The sequence below is a fragment of the Asparagus officinalis genome, chromosome 10 (assembly GCF_001876935.1).
Source record: "Asparagus officinalis chromosome 10, Aspof.V1, whole genome shotgun sequence".
Taxonomy (NCBI): Eukaryota; Viridiplantae; Streptophyta; class Magnoliopsida; order Asparagales; family Asparagaceae; genus Asparagus; species Asparagus officinalis.
This window is the reverse complement of record NC_033803.1, coordinates 10,083,379-10,104,696: the sequence shown is the minus strand read 5'-3', so window position 1 is coordinate 10,104,696 and position 21,318 is coordinate 10,083,379. Positions and strand designations below refer to the sequence as shown.

The window sequence follows — 21,318 nt, the reverse complement described above, 5'->3', positions numbered from 1 at the left end:
CCCCAATTTGCGGTGATTTTAGAAAAAAACTTATTTGAATTTTGATAAATAATGTGGTTTCGTTATAATTGGATTTAGAAAATGGTAATAATTAGAATTTTAGAGTTGTATAATATGAATTTTAATGGATTATTCAAATACTATTCAATTGTAAATTTTCAATTAGGGTTTACCTAGAATTTGATGAAGTAAATTTGATATAGGGTTTGTCAGTTTTGAGGGCGAACAAAATACTCATTATTTGCTTCCTCAAGAAGACTAAGTGTTGGATTGAATTGTTTGCCCATATACAGGTGAGGTTCTAGAAAAATATTCATGTTATCTAAATCATGTAATTTCGATTGAATGATTAAGGAAATACACGTGGTTACTGGAATTAATCATGGAGAATATGCAACTACGATATTCTACAACAGTCCGATAAACATGAATAGAACAATTGTTATAGAGATCGCCAACGATCAAGAATGGATTGACATGAAACAACTCTCTGAAAAACAAACGTCAATGGAATTGTTCATTGAAAAATACGTATCATCAGTACATATACAGATGGGATGATTGACATTTGAGTATTATGGAGCAGATTGATCCTCCTCTTCAGCAATCTGATTTCATCAGGTGGTATTTGAGGATTACTAGAAGATTAATAATAAATCAGATCACAACTCCACTCGATGAACACAAAAAACGTACCTACAATGGAGATACATGCTCAGGGTTTATATAAGAGAGAACTTGTAAGTTAGTTACTAGCAAGTTCACTTGTTTCTTATTACTACAAATTGCTCATATATGTAACTTTTTGACTTAATTGTAGATAGACGTTGTTGATGATATTAAGGCCATTGCAAATCAAGATCCAACACTTTCTACGATAGGAACATATCTAGGAGTACATACATGTATGTATCAGTGAATAGTGTGAAGAGTTCGTAAAACTTTGAATCAACCTCATGAGGATCTTTATGATGGTCGAGAGGTGATGGTGGAGGAGGGTCTCTTACACGCATGTCAACCAAATCAACGGAGACAAGAAGGATCTTACAGGAACGACAATGAAGTTGGACTGTCACTACCAAACATGCAATTGGACAACGAGCTTGTCATGCAAGCTCAAGTCCATGGAGGACGACGATGATTTGAGCGGGTAAGAAGAGGGAGACAAAGGGGAAGGGACAGAGTTATAGGTTGTATGTCATCGATTTATGGATTTTTTGTATTGACTCTATTTAAGTTATCGATAAAGGTTACTTGTAAACCAATACACTTAATATATTTGGTTTTGTTGCAATGTTTTGGTGTATAGAGATAATGTGTTGTCACAATATGTTAATCTATTGCAGGTTGTTACGATGTTTTGGATCGTTTAGAGGGGTATTAAGTTATGTACATGATTTTATGGAAATTATATATTTAATGTTTGGACATGTACACGAGATGAGTTAAAAGTTTTTTATGCATAGGAGATATTGTATATGTACAGGAGATAAGCTACAAGCATGCATGCATGTTTTGTGCATGTTCACAAGACACACCGGACTACTAGTCTCGTGTATTTTCTGGGTGGTCTATAAAATACACAGGACTACTGGGACTAGTAGGCCCATGTATAGTCTGGGCTTAATTTAACTCGTAATTAGCAATTGCTAATTACACGGGACTACTAGTCCCGTGTATTTTAAAGATGATATTTTGCAAAATCGACCTCTTTTTAGTCAGCCTTGACGACATGGTCAAAAAGAGGTCGATTTTGCTAGTTATTTTTTAAAAATGTTCTTCTTCAAAAAATTCTCCATTGGATTACACATTTCAGTCAATAATATGAGACCAAAATCCATCTTTAAAGTTATACTACCCAAGCAATAAACCACAACTTAACAAATTTGCATACCGGCTTGGATTGAAATGTTCCACGTTTAGATCCTCATCCCAAAGGAAAATATAATCATACTCTGCAACTATATCTGGGTGTAGAAAACGCTTTGCAAACCACCTATAGCATTTAACAAATATTAGTTTGCTTTCACTTTTGACAAGTGAGGGCATAATTGATACTACCATTTTGTTTGGTTCATTGCAGAGATATGCAAGGCTTTATCACTCCATGATAAGTCTCTCCATTTATTCACAATACCATCATAGTGGAATAGCATCACGATGAAATCACTGGAAGAGAACTGCAATATTGTTGAATATGTCAAATGCAGCTTGAAATATTGATAGGTGAAATATATAAACTGATTAGTTTGTTTGCACCTTCTTCACTATTTGATTAACGACTTCCTTTTGCTTTACTCCAACTGCAATGGCCAATAAGCTCTTAGACGGACTTTTATGACCCTGATTTAAACATACGACAGCATAAATGTCAAATATAAAAAATCATGAGATATAAATTGCACCATTGAACATTGGTAATCAGTATTTGAGGTGCTACATATTAAGTTATGTAATCCAGTGTGACAGATAACCATTACCAGTAACAAAAGTTTAAATTGATGGGTTTTGAGCTAATAATAAATATCAGCAAGTGTTAACTCTTACACTTCTCAAATTAGTCGTTTATTGGGGATGGAATAAAACATACAGAAAAAAACCCCAAACAAATTCAAATATACATCAGACATTTCAAAAATTCCATTCAGTGCTTCAGATTGGTGTAATTTCTGTTCAGGTTGAAAAATCCCCCTAATATCACTCAATACTTTTGGTGTAATGAATTTTCTTGGAAACAAATTTACAAATGCTAAGGTATTGAATAGTAGAGGTGATTTAGGTTATCAATATCACCCAATACTTTCTTCTGAGAAGGTGCATAATATGAAAAACAATTGCAATTTATTCAAACCTTTTGTTTTGGTGAAGGCAGAGAGCCCCATAGCGGCTGCATCTCCAAGTTTGATGTTCTCCTAATTATTCCTTTAGGCAACGGTTCACTCCCTGAAGGCTTCCCTTGAATCTAAAAGAAATTTGAATAAATACCATCAATATCTAGATACGTTTTAGTATAAATATAAGACAAAATAAACTTCCAAATGTTTTTGAGGGAAATAAAGTTCCAAGATTGACAAGAGCATGTTGTGCTAGTCAAGAGAGAACCTCGCATGAACTGTGTATTATATTCTGTAGTATCCCCATTGTTGGTTCCCATTTTGATACTTTCTGTACACATAAATATGATAAGTTGTTTATATGTAACTGTAAAAGATGCTTTAATTATATAAAAATAAAAAGAAAAGGGGGTTATCAAGTATTCATCCAAGAGAAGAAAGATTGCAGAAACCAGAGAAATAATTCTAACCAAATAACAAAAAGTCAGAACAGCGTGTGAGAATTACAAATAAATATGAGAAACTACACAGTCCGTTATGCTCGAATACTGAATCATATTAGATTCAGAGTTTAACTTTAGGAGCAAAAATATTTATAGTAGCACAACAAAGTCATGAGAGAATTACAAACAGATTTAACAACTATACGCTTCCTTATGATGGAATCATGGAACAGTGTAATAATTTTTAAATTCACAGTTACAGAAAAGGTAAAATTATCATTAACCGCATATACTCCACTCAAAATAAATAATATTGGCATACCTCTTTATAACCAAAATTTACAAAAGAACTCCCAATGAAAAAGAGTATACAGACGAAAGCAGCTGCAGACAACAACTTGCAAAAGTAAAGTCTCCTCCTTGGTAGGTCAGGTAGTAGAGTACTCTGTTATGAGAAATCCGAAGTAGGTGAGTATACAATCCAAAATAGTGATCAAAAAAAGTAATTAAACATGAGAATCATGAAACTAGCCTGAACTTTGATAATTTCCTAGTCAGTAACTTGGTCGTATAGTAATATATTTCGATAATTCAATAGTATTGAAGAACAAAATAAATATTTTCTCAGCTATCATATTCCATGCATATCATAATTTTGTACAAACAAGTCCGAGGTAATTCTGTTATTGTTTAAATTCTTCAATTTAATTCTGTGATAAATTAAAAGCAAACAATCATACTCCCTTTAAAAGAACGAGTTCGAGAAAATCTTTTCATGGTCAATATTACCCTTAATTTTTTTGAGTATTATGTTGTTATCCTAATCTATTCTAATTATCTTATTTTCTTTAAATTGGTAATTAAATAATTTATCATATTCATAATAAGATTTAACATGTTATTGGATAAAGGAGATACATTTGATTTAATTCAAATCCTTTACTTATTTTAGTTCGCAGAGAAATCTAAAAAACATGTGCTAGCCAGCACCTAAAAGTTTTTTAACTTTATAAAAAATATCCTCCAAATTTTTTAAATTGCAAAAACATCCCTACAAATTCAAAATTTTATTAAAATATCTTGAAAATTATAAATTTTACTTATTTTAATTTAGTAAGAAATCTAAAAAATATATGCTAGCTAGCAACTAAACGTTTTTTAACTTTGTAGAAAATATATTATAAGTTTTACAAATTATAGAAACACCCCTAAAAATTCAAAATTTATAAAAAACACATTGAATATTTCAAACATATAAACACATTAAAAACCAACAAATAACACAAAAACCCCCAAAATTTATGGAATTAGCAATAAACACTCTGAACTTTTTACAAATTGTAAATAAAACTCTCAAAATTATAAAATTTATAAAAATCCTGATAATTTCTAACTTAACAATTCATTAAAAATATAGGAATTATAAATATCCCTTATATAATTTATAATTTAATAAAACACCCTTAAAGTTTTAAAAATTACAAACAAACCCTCAAAATTCAAATGTTATAAAAAACACCCTGAGAATTTTAAACTCATTAGTAAATTGAAAACATAGAAATTATAAATAGTCTATAAACAATTTACAATCTGTAGAAAAGGTGTATAAGTTTAAAAAATTGCAAAAAACCCCTAAAATTCATAATTTACAAAAAAACACCATGAGAATTTCTAATCAATAGACACTAAAATGAATATACAAAATTACTAACACCTCCTAAAAAATTAAAAATTTTCAAAAATTATCACTCCCTTTAAAACTATAGGTTTAGGAAAAACTTTTCATAGTCAATGTTACCCATAATTTTTTTGAAAAGAACATAACTAATTAAAAATCTATTAAGTTATGAAATTTATAAAAAAACACCCTTAAAGTTTAGTACATCATAAATTACCCCTCCAAAGTTTGAAATTTTCAATGATTTTTTTGTAATTCCTTAATTTCAATATAATGTCTAATAGTTTTGTGTATTTGTAAATTAAAAAATTTTAGGGTGTTTTTTAATAATTTTTAAAACTTTTGAGGTTGTTTATCTTGTAGTTTTCTAAATTTTAATTGTATTTTTAGTATAATGCATAGATACGTCAATTAATGATAATATTGAAGTGTAAGTCATTCATAAGATTATTAGGCTATAGTTAAGTGCGAACATCACTATTTCTAGGCAGTATAGTTTATATATGTAAAAAATTTTAGACAATCTATATAGTGGTTAAAAAGATTGTCTTTAATGTACTATATTTTATAAATTATAGTTAATATGAACTCATTATATAATTTTGAATGTAGTCATCATAATTTTAATACGTTTGGTTGATTGATTGTATATGTATATAGACCATAGATTAATTTACTTTATAACATGAACTAATATTTGGCGCGTAATAATTTAAATTGTTACTTTTAAGTTTAATATAAAGAGGAACTCTAATAACATTTATTTATTTACCTACATGATAATACAATCTCAGTTCTTATTTTTGGCTTGAGATTTATTCCATAGTTACGCGTATCAAATTAGTAACTAAAATAATAGTTATTTATGCTTAAATTAGGATGATTATAGTTGGTCACTCACTATGGAATATCCATGAAGATATATACCTTACTTTCTATAACTATCTGCACTGTCCATATATATTTTATAAATTAGTTATTAATTTGACATTTTAAGTACTTTTCCTTTGTAGAAATTTCTTCTTTGACTTTTGGATTGTGTAATCACTATATCACTATTCTAGCGTAGAAAGTACCTTACTCTAAATGGCTTCAAGCCAATGTTTGAGTTGAATTGAAGTATATATACTATTACTACTATGTGTATATATTTTTTAAGAAAATCATGTCTACATTTTTTTAACAGAAGAGAATATTCTAAATTCTGATATTATAAAAACTAAATATAGGTAATTGAGTGATTAGCAAAAGAGAACTTACTTCAGAAAAGCGTGAATAATAAGATAAAGAGGAAAGGTAATGATATTGCCAACAATACTACCATTAGCAAACTACAATATAAAGTTAACCTATTTTATAGAGCCCAACTACTACTATAAGCATTAAGACTTCCATATATATACTTTATAATTTATTAAAAAGAGTTATGTAATCTTATATAATAAAATTGATTTAATGCTAAATAATGATATCGTTGTAATAATATCGTTATTAGGGAAAATTCTTCATGAACTCATATGTTCTTTACGATATATAAGTTGTGCACTCCAAATTCTTGTGTCTTTTACACAGCCAAAATGTTTGAATGCGAGCCTCTAACATTTTGTTTTCACAATAGCAAAATTCACTTAGCAGATGCGGATATTCAAGATAAGTTATATGTCATATATACAATACAATTAGCCTAGGCAAGTAGTTATAATAGTATTTTTCATACACATCGTTTGGTGAAAGATTTGATAAGGACCTTGCATCAAAGAAAAAATAAAATTTTATATTTAGAGTACATGGCGCAATATATCATAATCTCCCTGCTCTAATTTCGCAAGAAAATAATTCTTTATACTTTTAATTTTACTTCTATGGTACAGAAAATGAGCTATAAAATTAAATGAGAATATTAGATAATGTAAATATGAGTAAAACTACAACTACAAGTTAATGTGAATATGAGTCAAACCACAACTAAAAGTTTAATGTACATATTACAAGTAAATTTATATGCAAAGTTTCTTTGCGAATTGAATGATCACCCATCTTTTGAAGACTTCAATATACTAATAAACAGATATGTTGTCGTAAATTAATGTATTTATAACTCATAAATAGTAGACCACATAACCATAGTCTCGATTGAATGAAACAATAACAATATTTTATTTAAGAAAGAGATTATTGAGTTGACAATCAATCCCACAAAAAACTTTATTATCTTTTGTATTTTTATTATATTTTTATCAATTTAAGTAATCATGATATTTAACCACGTGCATTACACGTGCATCTCAACTAGTCAATAGGAAAAGCATCACTGCCGAAATAAGATTTTCACCACTTAACAAGTGACGATTCCATCATCACGAACGAAACAAATTATTATCAACATATTCAAATTGATGAAAAGGTAAATGCCTTTTTCGTGGAAAAAAAAAGAAAACCACTCCACACAAAATTGATCATCAAAAGATTTCCATCAACGAGATTAGAGAGGAAAAATGGGTTCAAATATCCATGCAGAACAAAAACTATCATAATTTATAAAAAGTGATGATAACTTACAGCATGAATTTGAATAAAATTCTGGCAAATTAACAAAAACCCAGGAAAGGGATTGCACATGACTCCAACTTCTTCCGTAAGAAATCATTCATAACTTAAATCATTTAGAATTGGTTTCCTAGTTTTCCCCCTAATCCACAACCAAGCCATCTCAAAAATACTCCAAGTCCCCAAACTACGAAAACTTGTCCAAAGTACTGGAAAAGATTCAAACTTTTAGCAAATACAACCTCCACAAAAGAATATAAGAGGAAAAAAAAATCACTTACACAGGAACTGGGTAGCTTCATTTTCCTTAAATTTCCAACAAAAACCTGAAAAACAAACAGAACCCAGAAAAAGGGCAATTAAGCAAAGAAAAAAAATACCCATTGAAAGACACTAAAATTAGAAATAGAAAAACTCTCACCATGATCAAAAATCCATGAAACAAGAAGAATAAGCAGAAACTGGTTCTATGAAAAAGACAGAAGAAGCTGAGAAAAGAGAGCCCAGATGAAGAAACAGGCTGCTCGTTTAACAGAAATTTTTGGCTTTTGAAGGTTTTAAGGGGTTGGCAGAAGGAAAAAAGTCTCCTAAGAGCAGGAATTAATTATTTTTCGGAATTTTTAAGATGTCTGCATCAGCTTTCCCCATTATTTTTTCAGGGTTATTTGCATGTATACCCCTTACATCATGGATATTTACAAAAAATTCATTTAAATCTCAGCATTACAAAACTACCCCTTAAATATCAATTTTAGAAAAAAGAATTTACACTCAAAGTATTAAGTAATCAATTTTTACAAGCTAATTTGTAATCACAATGTACAAATGATCAATCATAGTTAAAATTTTAGCACCAAGTTGATAATCTGTGTATAACCCTTAAAATCATGGGTATTTACAAAAAATCCTTTAAATCTCAGCATTTACAAAACTACCCCTTAAGTGATCAATTTTAGAAAAAGAATTTATACTCAAAGTATTAAGTAATCAATTTTACATACTAATTTGTAATCACAATGTACAAATGATCGACCATAGTTAAAATTTTAGCACCAAGTTGATAATTTGTTGATTATAAAAGTTAAAATTTCAGTTATTTGCAAATACTAAGATTCGAGGGGTACAAATATCCATAATGTATGGGGTAAAGATGCAAAAGATCTCTATGTTTTATTAATCGTTTTTGGTGTTTTTCAGTCAAAGTAGAAGAGATGGGGTCGAGTTATTAGTGGCCGCAATCCAGGGCTCGGTTGGGTTTCTGGGACCCGCATTTAAAGTGGATGAAGACGGAAAGGGAGAATCTTGGTTCTTCTGTAGATTTTAGATTTAAAACTGTGTTTTTTTTTTAAATAATGCTAGGGGCACACCCTCAACCACACTTCCAAACACACCTCCACACTCTCTATAGTGCTAGTGGGCCATGCATGATATTTTTCTAAAAATATCATACATGGCCCACTAGCTGTCTTTGCCAAAATGCCATGTGCTAAATGACCAAAACATCCCTTATATATGTATCTAGATAAAATAGTTAATAAAAAAATCTATACTTGATAAAAATAAATCAATCGGGTGATAATAAGTTAGACAAACTTCCTACTTGTTTATCAGGTTTTACCCAACTAATATTTCTAGTTATGATATTACTTGTTATTTTCTTTTTCTCCCCCTATTTTTTTTCAAAATCATCAAATGGTAATAGTATATTTTTGCAATTTATGCTTAGGATATTTTGGCGGCCAGATATCAGAAAAACTCCCTGTGCTATGAATGATTATTAGATGACACCCTATAACTTTGAATATTATCAGATAAAACCCTATAACTTTCAAAATATTAGAAAGAACCCTTAAGTTTAGAAGATTATCAAAAAAAACCTCTAACTTTAAGATTTTTTTCAAAAAATTCCTCAAAAGGCAAGATCCACAATTTTCACTAACAAAAATATTCTCTGCATAACTTTACCCACCAATACGAAAATTTCCGATTAACACTGTGAGGGGAATTTATGACAACATCTTAAAGTTAAAAGGAGTTTTCTGATTGCCCCGAAACTTAGAGGTTTTTAATGATATTTTAAAAGTTATATTTTTCCAAAGTTAGGGGGCTTTCTAATTTTTAGCTTATTTTGGTTAAGAATAGTTAGAATGGTACATATATTTATACATAAGTTATAACATCGTGTATTTCTAAAATATTCGTCAATTTGGATGCAACAACAATTCTCATATCTTTCAAGTCATTCTTATTTTTTACAACAACGTGTAATAGATGGTAGAGATTATTAATAATAAATCTATTTCTTAATTGAAACGTTTATTAAATCAAGTTGCTAATTTTCTAACCCATCTTATTCCAGGATGATAACAGAAAATTTAATTTATGTCACGATATTTAATTCCCCCCACAGTTGCTTCAATGACTCATATTATTCAGTTGATCATATTTTATGTATTCAATTGTACATTGACCTTATCGATGATACATTCAGTTGATCATATTATTCAATTAATCAACCTTATCTAAAGTAGTTGAGCGATTACTATCACATGCAAAATAATTGATTTATAGGTAAGAAACTTCATTAGTCTTTCTCATATGACCTTATTAATACAAATTAGAGTTTAAGATAACCGCACGTGTCAAAAAGGAGTTTGCATATGTAGTTATCATCACTTGCAAAATTTAATCAACCAGTGTTTAACTCAGATTATTGATGTGCGCAAAAAGTTGTTTTTATCCATGAGAGATGAAATCTCCTCTTATAACTATTCAACAATAAATCCATTAAAATGATATGCTATAAAGTTATGAACTGGCAAGGCTCTGAACAATTTAATAGTTCCAGAATATATGAACCTAAATATGAGCATGGGAGTACAATTATTTATTGATAGAATTCATTTTAGGGCCTGTTTGGTTGCTTTTCTTCATTTTCCAAATATATATATTTCCTTCACTTTTCTGTGTTTCATAGACTTTCATGGAAAGTGTTTATTGTGTTTGTTTTGCCAAAAAACATGGGGTAAAAGCAATTTTCAACAGTTTCCTTAGCTTGGTTCAACTTGAAAAAAGAAGAAAGAAATTGATGTGTGATTAGAATCCCTCATTTTCTAGTGTTCGATTCAAATAAAAAATTCATGATTGTGGTCACCACGACGTGCTTACCACCCATATAAGACAAACTTGTTAGCAACAAAAATTGAGGGGTCATCTTACTTACCATCACACAAAAATGTTTAAAGATTTGAGGGACTATTTACCAAAAAGGTTTAGAGATTGAGGTAGTAATTTGCAAAAAAAATTAAAGATTTAAGGGGTTAATTTTAAAATATGAACATTTGAGGGACAAATTTTTAAACGTTTAAAGATACGAGGGAGTAATTTGAAAAAAAAAAATGATTAAACCCAACCTTGCTTTGTACTCCATGTCTTTCAGCTATACTCCATGTCTTTCAGCAATAATATTGGTGGTTGTTGGGTCATTTCGCAATAGTTACGATATTGCATTTAGAAATTATTCTAAAAATTAGGACATTGGCCAATTTGTGAAGAATGATAGGGCATAAATCCCATGTTTAACCCACCAGGGATTGATGAATTCCCTGTGGTTCTAGGAGATGAAGTTGATGTCCTACTTTTGCCTTTGCCCTTATCAAGTTCTTGATAATTGAAGTTGTCAGCCATACCTAGAAAATAATTATAGAGAATTACATAAAATAAATACAAGTTGAGTAAAAAATATGTCCTTTGAGAAAAGTCCATACAACACATAAGATCATCATACAAATGTTTCCTAATGAACGTTATATAGTTTGTGAGTGGGGTCCACCCACATGCTGTGTGAGGAGATAATGAGCTCTGGCTAACACCCACGCGAGAGTCATGGGCTGAGTTCGGCGTGGGCCCACCCGAGATGATCAAGTCCTATAAATATTTGGTGTTCCTAGGGTTTTTTTATTATGAGGGGTTTACTCGGCTGCAGAAAGAAAAAAACGCAGAGGAGAGGTTTAGCCGGCTATTAAGAAGAAAAACAGAGGGTTTTTTTGAGGAGAAAAAAAGATAGTTTTTTTTTCAGATCTAGAAAAGAGAGATCTTGAGGAGAGAAAAAGAGGGATTTACAAAAGAGAGGTCAATTTCTTTTGAGTAAAAATTAGATATTTTTTCTTTGAGACGAGCTTGTGGATTGTACAAGTTGTCGGTGTTCTTCTCATAGTGGAATCTCCCCTCATCCCCTCCCATGGACGTAGGTAAGTTTGTCGAACCACGTAAATCTCGTATATTTATTGTTTTCTGGTATTGGGTATTGCTTGTAGGTTCCCTCGACATTTTAATCCTAGAACTGATGAGAGGAAGAGTGCGTATTTCATTTTGTTAAAATATTTCACTTTCTATTCTAGTCTCCTTTGAGAAACAAGAATTTCACTATCTATTCTAGTTTCCTTTGAGAAACAAGAATATAGAGGTTGACTTGTACTTTTGTGATAACAAAAGCCAGGGCTTTCTCTCAGGTGATATCGCTTCCGCGGCGGTGGGCGTGACTCCGCGCCCAACAATTGGTATCAGAGCTGTTATTCAGATTAGGAGTGGTGTAGCTTCTGATTTGAGGTGGTGCTTGGAAATTTCTTGAGAGAAGCGGATTCATTAATACAAGCGGAGAATGACGTCAACTAGCAAAACAGTTAAAGTGGGAAAGTACGAGATTGAAAATTTCAATGGGAAAATGATTTTTCTTATTGGAGGATGCAGATGAATAACTCGTTGATTTCGCAGAAATCGCACAAAGCTTTGGCGGGAAAAGAGAAGAAGCACAAGGATATGTCTAATGAGGATTAGGAGGAGCTGGATCTGAAAGCACGGGCGTCGATTATCCTTTGCCTTAAAAGTAATGTAGCTTTCTTGGTAGATGGAGAGGAAACGGCTACGGGCGTGTGGTCGAAGTTAGAAAGCACCTTCATGACGAAGAGTCTAACGAACCGGATCTATTTAAAATCTAAATTGTAAACTTGCAAGATGGAGGATGGCTCATCAATCCGGGAATACATCAACAAGTTCGATAGGATAATATCAGATTTGAAGGACATCGATGTGACTGTAGAAGACGAGGATCAGACGCTTCTACTACTTCTATCTCTGCCAAAGTCTTATGAGAACCTGGTGCAAACACTGATGCTTGTGGGAAACAATTTGACGATGGATGAGATTAGAACGGCGCTTCTAGCGGATGACCTTCAAAAGATTGCAACCAGTGATATGACTACTGGTGGTAGCAAAAAAACAAGCGCAGGGATTGTTTGCCAGAAGAATGAGCAATGAGCGAGGAAAAAACAAGGGAGGAAAGTCTAGATCTAAATCGAGACCTCTTACGAAGTTGGACATTTTAAGGTCGACTGTCCAAACAAGAGAGTAGGTGGGAAGAAGAACAACAACAAGACTGAGAGGAGAGAAGGCAAAGAAGAAGTGAGTTATGCTTCAGAGAAAGGGAGCGATAAAGAATGCTATGTTATTACGGGTGGCAAAGATATCTCCGGTAAGTGGATACTTGATTCCGGTTGCTCTTACCACATGTGTCCAAATAGGAAGTGGTTTACTACCTATAGAAGCATTGATGGTGGAACCGTATTGATGGGGAATAACCATGCTTGTAAAACGGTGGGACTCGGTGATATAAAAATCAATATGCATGATGGAGTGGTCAGAACCCTAACGGACGTGCGGCACGTTCCCGACTTATGGAAGAATCTTATCTCAGTGAGTGCATTGGACTCTGGTGGCTGCAAGATTGTTACAGAGAACGGAGTAAAGAAGGTTGTTCGAGGTTCCCTAATAGTGATGAAGGGTGTTCGTTACGGTAATCTATATACTGTCTCGAGTACGACGGTGACAGGAGATGCAGCAGTTGAAACTGATGAAAATGATGGAGACCCATGTGAGTACACACGGCTATGGCATAGGCAGCTTGGGCACATGTCAGAGAAAGGTCTAGTTCTGCTTGGTAAGGAGGGTTTGCTAAAGAATCTGAAGAAACCTTGCATGGATTTTTATGAGGATTGTGTGTATGGAAAGGCGCACAAGGTCCAGCTCTTGAAAAGTAATCACAAGAGTAGAGGTATACTAGATTATGTGCACACGGATGTTTGGGGTCCGGCTCAGACAACTTCCAAGGGTGGTTCCAGGTATTTTGTCTCGTTCATAGATGATCATTCGAGGTATGCTTTGATTTATTTTCTTAAGCATAAGAATGAGGTATTCGAGACATTCAAGAAGTGGAAAGAAATGGTTGAGAATAGGACAGGTAAGAAATTGAAGACACTAAGATCTGATAACGGTATAGGGTATACAGATGGTGCTTTCAAAAAGTTCTGTGATCAGGAGGGTATTGTTCGACACTGGACAGTCAGGTCAACACCACAGCAGAACGGGGTCGCGAAGAGACTGAACCGAACATTGCGAGAGAAGGCAATGAGTATGCGATCTTATGCTGGATTGGGCAACGAATGGTGGGCAGAAGCGGTGGCTATAACATGTTACATTATGAACCATTCTCCACATTCTATACTAGATGGTGATACACCCTATAGGGTATGGTCAGGGGAACATGCAGATTATGAGAGGCTCAGAATTTTTGGATGTACCACCTATTATCACGTCAGTGAGGGAATGCTTGACGTGAGGGCCAAGAAGGCGATATTCTTAGGGTATGCAAAGGGCGTAAAAGGCTATCGCCTTTGGTGTACAGAAGATTCAAAGTTCGTGATCAACAGGAACATTACCTTTAATGAGAAATCCATGATTGCTAGGGCGCCCAAGGATGATGGTGTTGGGACTGTTGGGACTTTAAAGTCCCAGGTTATTGAGATAGAACCTAAGGACCAACCAGGTTCTAGTCATGTTCAAGTGGAAAATCAGGTAGATGATGAGCTTGAGTAGGAGGAGGTTAAGCAGGAGAATACACAGGCACTACAATAACAACAGCTCGAGGATATCTTGGCTTCCACTAGGCCAAGACGAGCATACAAGCAGGTACAAAAGCTAGGGGCTGATCAACCCCTGAAGCACTCTGGGCAGGTTAATTTGGTTGAATACACACTCTCGGTGGAAGAAGATGAGCCGGTCTCCTTCAAGGAAGCTATTCGGGATAAAGATAGTGAGAGTTGGTTGGCTGCGATAGAGGAGAAGATGGAATCTATTCAGAAGAACCAAACATGGGAGGTGGTCCTATTGTCCGTAGGAAGAAAAGCTATTGGTTGTAAGTGGGTGTATAAGAGAAAGGAAGATCCTTCAGAGCTCGGTGGTACAAGGTACACGGCGAGACTAGTGGCTAAAGGGTTTACACAAACAGAGGGTGTGGATTACAATGACATCTTTTCTCCGGTGGTGAAACACACTTCTATTCGGGTGTTATTGAGTATTGTTGCTCATAGTGATCTTGAGCTGGAACAACTCGATGTTAAAACGGTCTTCTTGCACGGAGACTTGGATGAAGAGATCTACATGCATCAACCTGAGGGCTACAAGGTTAAGGATAAGGAGCATTATGTATGTCGCTTGAGGAAGTCACTCTATGGACTAAAGCAATCTCCTCAGCAGTGGTACAAGCGATTTGACTCCTTCATGCTAAAGCATGGGTTTTCCCGAAGCAATTACGATTGTTGTGTTTACATTCGGAAGCTTCGTTGAGGTGATTATATCTATCTCCTTTTATATGTGGATGATATGCTTATTACTTCGAAGAGCAGGGTGAAGATAGATAGGTTAAAATCTTAACTTGGTAAAGAGTTCAAGATGAAGGACACGGGCACTGCTAGGAAAATACTGGGTATGGAGATTAGAAGAGAGAGGGCGAATCTACGATTGTTCTTGAGTTGGAAGGGCTACATAGAGCGGGTGATTGTAAGGTTCGGGATACAAAGTGCAAAGTCGGTGGCGACCCCATTAGCTCCACACTTCAGGCTTTCAGGTAAACAATCTCCCACTACAGCAGAAGATAAGACACACATGGAGCATGTTCCTTATGCTAGTGCAGTTTATAGTTTGATGTACGTCATGGTGTGTACACGCCCAGATATTTCACAGGCGGTTACTGTGGTCAGCAGGTTCATGGTGAATCCGAGAAATGCGCACTGGGAAGCGGTGAAATAGGTCCTGAGGTACTTGAAAGGTACCGCGGATATGGGTTTATGTTTTGGTGGAGATATATGTCAGATTGATGGGTTTGTTGACTCTGATTATGCGGGTGATCTAGATAGACGATGATCTACTACTGGTTATGTATTTAGGATACATGGAGCTCCAGTTAGTTGGCGATCGATGTTACAGACTACAGTGATACTTTCTACTACAGAAGCCGAGTACATGGCCATGACGGAGGGAGTGAAGGAAGCATTATGGTTGTGGGGTCTTCTAGATGATTTGGGGATTAAGCAGGAAAACATGAACTTATGGTGCGACAGTCAGAGTGCGGTTCACTTGGCGAAGAATCAAGTTCATCATGCTCGTACCAAGCATAACGATGTCAGGTATCATTTTGTGTGGGATGTCATAGAGGAAGGTGATATTTCTCTCATGAAGGTGCACACGAATGAGAATCCCGTAGACATGTTAACCAATGTGGTCACAGGTAGCAAGTTTCAGCATTGCTTGGACTTGCTTCATATTAGCTCGTGTTGATCTGCCTAAGAGAGCATGGCCCTTCGGGGCAGTGATGGGGTGAGATGGAGACTATATGGAGAACAAAAAGTAGAACTACAGTTAGCTTGATCCCGGTGGAGGGTACGTAGGCAGCCGCGGTAAAGTGGCACAGCTGGTTTGGCCTGGTTTGACTTGGTTTGGTGTTTCAGGTCTCTGCGGTAAAGTGGCACAGCTGGTTTGGTGTTTCAGGTCTCTTTGGTGAAGTTCACGGTGTTCTTCTGATATTCGTCCATAATTTAAGGTTTATCAAATAATGTACGAGGTGGAGAATTGTGAGTGGGGTCCACCACATGCCGTGTGAGGATATAATGAGCTCTGGCTAACACCCACGCGAGAGTCATGGGCTGAGTTCGGCGTGGGCCCACCCGAGATGATCAAGTCCTATAAATATCTGATGTTCCTAGGGTTTTTTGATTATGAGGGGTTTACTCGGCTGCAGAAAGAAAAAAAACGCAGAGGAGAGGTTTAGCTGGCTGTTAAGAAGAAAAATAGAGGGTTTTTTAGAGGAGAAAAAAAGATAGTTTTTTTCAGATCTAGAAAAGAGAGATCTTGAGGAGAGAAAAGGAGGGATTTACAAAAGAGAGGTCAATTTCTTTTGGGTAAAAATTAGAATTTTTTTTCTTTGAGGCGAGCTTGTGGATTGTACAAGTCGTCGGTGTTCTTCTCATAGTGGAATCTCCCCTCATCCCTCCCGTGGACGTAGGCAAGTTTGCCGAACCACGTAAATCTCGTGTATTTACTATTTTCTGGTATTGGGTATTGCTTGTAGGTTCCCTCGACATTTCAGTCCTAGAACTGATGAGAGGAAGAGTGCATATTTCACTTTGTTGAAATATTTCACTTTGTTGAAATATTTCACTTTGTTGAAAGATTTCACTTTCTATTCTAGTTTCCTTTGAGAAACAAGAATTTTACTATCTATTCTAGTTTCCTTTGAGAAACAAGAATATAGAGGTTGCCTTGTATTTTTGTGATAACAAAAACTAGAGCTTTCTCTCAGGTGATATCGCTTCCGCGGCGGTGGGCGTGACTCTGCGCCCAACATAGTTTTACATACTTTATCATAAAATAGAATACTTGAAAATAGAAAAATTCATGATATAATGCAACATCTCCAATACATTGCATCACTACAAAGAGAAATGTTTTCACATGCCTATTTCATTAGTGTCGACGGTGGCGTTCACAATAATCAACCCACATCTCCCAAGCTATTTGATTTCTACGATCCTTCCACATGTTTTCTTGATTGTGTTTGCTCCCTTTAAGTTTGGGGTTAAGAGAAATCAACAATATTGTTCTCATCTTCATTAGCAACATCACATTCATCCTCTTCAATGTCAACAGTCTTACTGAATATGTCATTCATCCAGGTTAACCATTGCAATATAAATTGTGAAGAACCATGTGAGCCAATATGATATCGACTTGTGCAGGAAAAGGGTAATGAGACTTTGCGGGGAGAATCTTAAAAAAATTCTTCAAATAACTAAATGTAGATTCAATCTTAGACCTTAAAGAAGAATATCTAAGATTGAATAATTTTCTTATATATTTGGGTATTCTTCCAATTTGTTCCTTCAAATGATAACAGACACCACGATACGGGGATATAGTCGTCTAAAAATACCTATGGGTGTCTTCACACAGCTCGAGACGGAGAGAATACGATGAACGTCGTTATCCGAGTCTAAGAGGATTATCTGACACCGACAAGCGCCTGAAGCAAAACGACGAACCGAGTGGCCTGCACACTTATCAATCAGCGGTCAACACGCGCGCGTCAATCAGTTCGCTCGCATCAATCAACACGCGCCTAACAATCAACTCCTGCGCATCGGTCAAATCGAGCGTGTCGGTCAATATACGCACGCACGTCAATCAGTTCGCGCTCATCAGTCAACGCGCACGCGTCAATCAACGCGCGCCCGTCAATCTGCTCGCACGCGTCAATCAGCTCGCGCGCATCAATCACCTCGCGCGCATCAATCAACGCGCGTCCGTCAATCAACTCGCGCACGTCGGTCAAATCGCGGGGAGCGTACAAGTCAACAAGACGATCAATTACGCAAAACGGTGGAGAATACAAGTCCTAAAAAATCAAAAAAAGAAAGTTCAGCAAAAAGCCAGACTCCCGCGTGAAGCGAGATCATGACTGAACCGCAGGGGGGGTCGGAGCGAACAGGAGCCACCAGCCCAGAGCCGGTATAACGGGTCGAGGTTGATCCGCGCGGACATCCGCGGGTCGGTTTCACGACCGGGCGGAGCCACGGGTCCGGTTGAAATCGACTCCGCGCTCAGGGGGGTCGGGTTCTAACTGACGCGTGATCGGTGGTCGGTTGAAACCCGCCGCGGACATCCGGGTCGGTTGAAACCCGACCGCTGAGAAGTCGCAGGGTTAGATTCAGCGACGCCAGTCGTGCAAGCGGGCGGGTCAGTATTCCGCCGACTCGCGCCCCCCGCACTATTTCGACTCCTGTTCAGTTTTTAACGGTTTTTTCTCGGGATTTGTTGGTTCCTAAGCATCTTAACTGATTTGATATCATCCCCAAACGTAGTTAATCAGTTATTAACTGAAGATAAGGAGAAATTATCCGTTCTTATCTGAAAACTCCCCAACCAAAGCCTATAAATACAAGCCTAGGGGCTCATTTCATGGGGGATTAATTATCAAGACGAGGAGGTGCTGTCGGATTGAGGAGTCAAAGGAGCATGAATTTCAGCGAGGGTTGACAGATCTTGGCGAGTTCTTAAGCATAAAGAAGGAGAGTTCGAGAGATCCGACACCCGTTTCCCCTACTTCCTTGAGATCAGGCTTGGTCTTGATCTCGAGAAGAGTTCTGATTTCGCTTGGTCGATCTCAGCGCTTCAACCAAATACCTCCTTGGTGAGGTAGGAGCTCTGCCGAATTTTCCATCAACTGGATCCAGATCAAAGGCGGTCCACGGATATTAAAATCCCCGGCACATGTAAAGATCCCACACAAGCAGAAGACCGATAGACGATCTCTGCGTTTGTTTGACAAGAATTGTATTTTTCGTTTTCATTGTGTAAAAGTCTTATAAAAAGACTATCTTTTTGTTTCATTGTAACGACCAAAGTTATAATGAATACCGTAATGAATACAACAATTTTTCGACGCAAACAAACTGACGACCACAGTGGGAGCCAACGGTCTCGCTGCCGAGGCCATCGTGCCGCAACCGATGATTAAGATCCCGGTTGAAGAGGTGATCGAATACGAGTTCGACCAACAGAAGTATGAAGAATACCTCTTGTCCTCCTCCTCTAGATCCTCCGCTTCTCGCAAGTGTAGGAAGATTAATACCCCCGTTGCTGCGGTAGCTGAACCTTGCAACGCCCTTTCGGCCTCCAACGAGTCCGGATCTACAGATCTGAACTCGTCCTCAATCAAGGAGTTGAGTTCAGAAGGCACACCTACTTTATCGAAGAGAGCTCTCCAAAGGCAGCGCCAACGCCTCGCACGCCAACTCGCTAGAGCTTTGGAGTCAATTGACGGGATCCGTTACGAGGCGGATCTGAAAATTAGGCAACTCCAAGCACCCTAACAGCGGACAAATGCCTTATCCTCCAAATTATCAACGGATGAATGGGTCCAAGTCAAAAGGACACGTTCAACTCTTGAGGAGCGGATCCAAAGGCGCCGCGTATTGCTTGCACATGCAAGAATTCTTATGCAAGATGCTAAAAAGTTACAGAGGGAAGAAGTGGAAAAGAAACCACAAAAACTGCACAAAGTTTGGAGGCTAAAGTCCAAGACGGCGGCCGAAAAGATCAAGAAAAGCGGGTCACTTGGATCCGACCCTCCACTTCGCGGGTCACTTAGATCCGACCCTCCACTTCGCGGGTCACTTGGATCCGACTCTCCAAATCACGGGTTACTTGCATCCGACCCTCTAAATCGCGGGTTACTTGCATCCGACCCTCCAAATTGCGGGTCACTTGGATCTGACCCTCCACTTCGCGGGTCACTTGGATCTGATCCTCCAAATCACGGGTCACTTACATCCGACCCTCCAATTCACGGGTCACTTGCATCCGACCCTCCAAATCGCGGGTCACTTGGATCCGACCCTCCAAATCGCGGGTCACTTGGATCCGACCCTCCACTTTTGCGGGTCACCTGGATCCGACCCTCCAACCCACGGGTCACTCAAGTCTGACCTGCGTCAGGATAAAGATAGAAGACGTTATGCACATGTTTCGTTGATCCTTTCGAGTTCACCTCCGGCGGAGCACCATGATAGCGTGGATTCGTCCCGATTCAAGGTGAGGATAGTCGATTGCCTGGGTCCTTTGCATGAGGATCGAGGCAAAGTTTAGATCGAAGAACTCTTGGGTCCGGCGACTGTACCCAGAGTGACTCGTCGAGCTGGGAGTCGCGCATGCCCTCACAACAATTTCAAGCCTTCTCATTAAAGGAAAACTCCAGTTTCCACCCGCCTGGAGTGTGTATCCAAAACCAAAAGCTTGTTGAGATTCTGCGCTCCCAAAAGCGTAGTTCTAAACACGTGACTCTTGAGAATGTTAATAAAGTGCCGAGTCCCCTGAAAGAAACGTATTCATCTGACGATGACAACGTTATACCAGGGGAGTCGTGTCAACACACGATAGGTTACTCCAGTCATCTGACCGATGAGTTGTACTATCAGGCTGGGGGTATGAACAAGTCTCGGAAGAGATATACCCGAGAAACAAAATCTCACTGCCCGTGCGCCGAACTAATCAGGGCAGTATTATCAGCGTGTAGCTGCCCCAAGACCGCTCCGTAGAGGGTCTCGGTATTTAAGATGATCTCTAAAAGAGCGACTAAGTCCAAGCCAAGATGTTTCCGCAAGAAACGATCGGCCGTTCAAGGTGACGAACTTCCGAAAGTCACAATAAATATGGCTGATAAAGGAAAGTCAATTCGACCTTCTAGCTCTGACCCGCTTATATCTCATCGTCTAACCCGGTTGCGATCGGGAACTATTAGGCAAAGGGATTATCAGAGAATGCAGAGGGGATTATCCTCCGATGATGAAGCATCAGATGCCAACTCTACAGTCGCTTCTGACCAAACGGTGTCCAGCCCAGGACAATCGCACGAGGCATTCATGATCAA

General features: G+C 36.9%; 1 protein-coding gene across 3 annotated transcripts in view; it reads right to left on the bottom strand.

Annotated features, from left to right (window-relative positions):
- LOC109825922 overlaps positions 1–8,092 on the bottom strand; it is an 11,378-nt gene extending 3,286 nt beyond the window's left edge. The window contains exons 1-8 of one of the 3 annotated variants that reach the window (XM_020392837.1): positions 7,924–8,092; positions 7,784–7,828; positions 3,600–3,722; positions 3,103–3,165; positions 2,852–2,962; positions 2,260–2,343; positions 2,062–2,180; positions 1,895–1,996 (exon numbers count right to left, since the gene is read on the bottom strand). In XM_020392837.1, the coding sequence (XP_020248426.1) occupies positions 1,895–1,996; positions 2,062–2,180; positions 2,260–2,343; positions 2,852–2,962; positions 3,103–3,165; positions 3,600–3,722; positions 7,784–7,828; positions 7,924–7,926 (650 nt within the window). In that variant the 5' untranslated portion in view covers positions 7,927–8,092. The remainder of the gene's footprint in view (positions 1–1,894; positions 1,997–2,061; positions 2,181–2,259; positions 2,344–2,851; positions 2,963–3,102; positions 3,166–3,599; positions 3,723–7,783; positions 7,829–7,923) is intronic. The other 2 variants (XM_020392836.1, XM_020392838.1) reach the window with 2 other exon arrangements.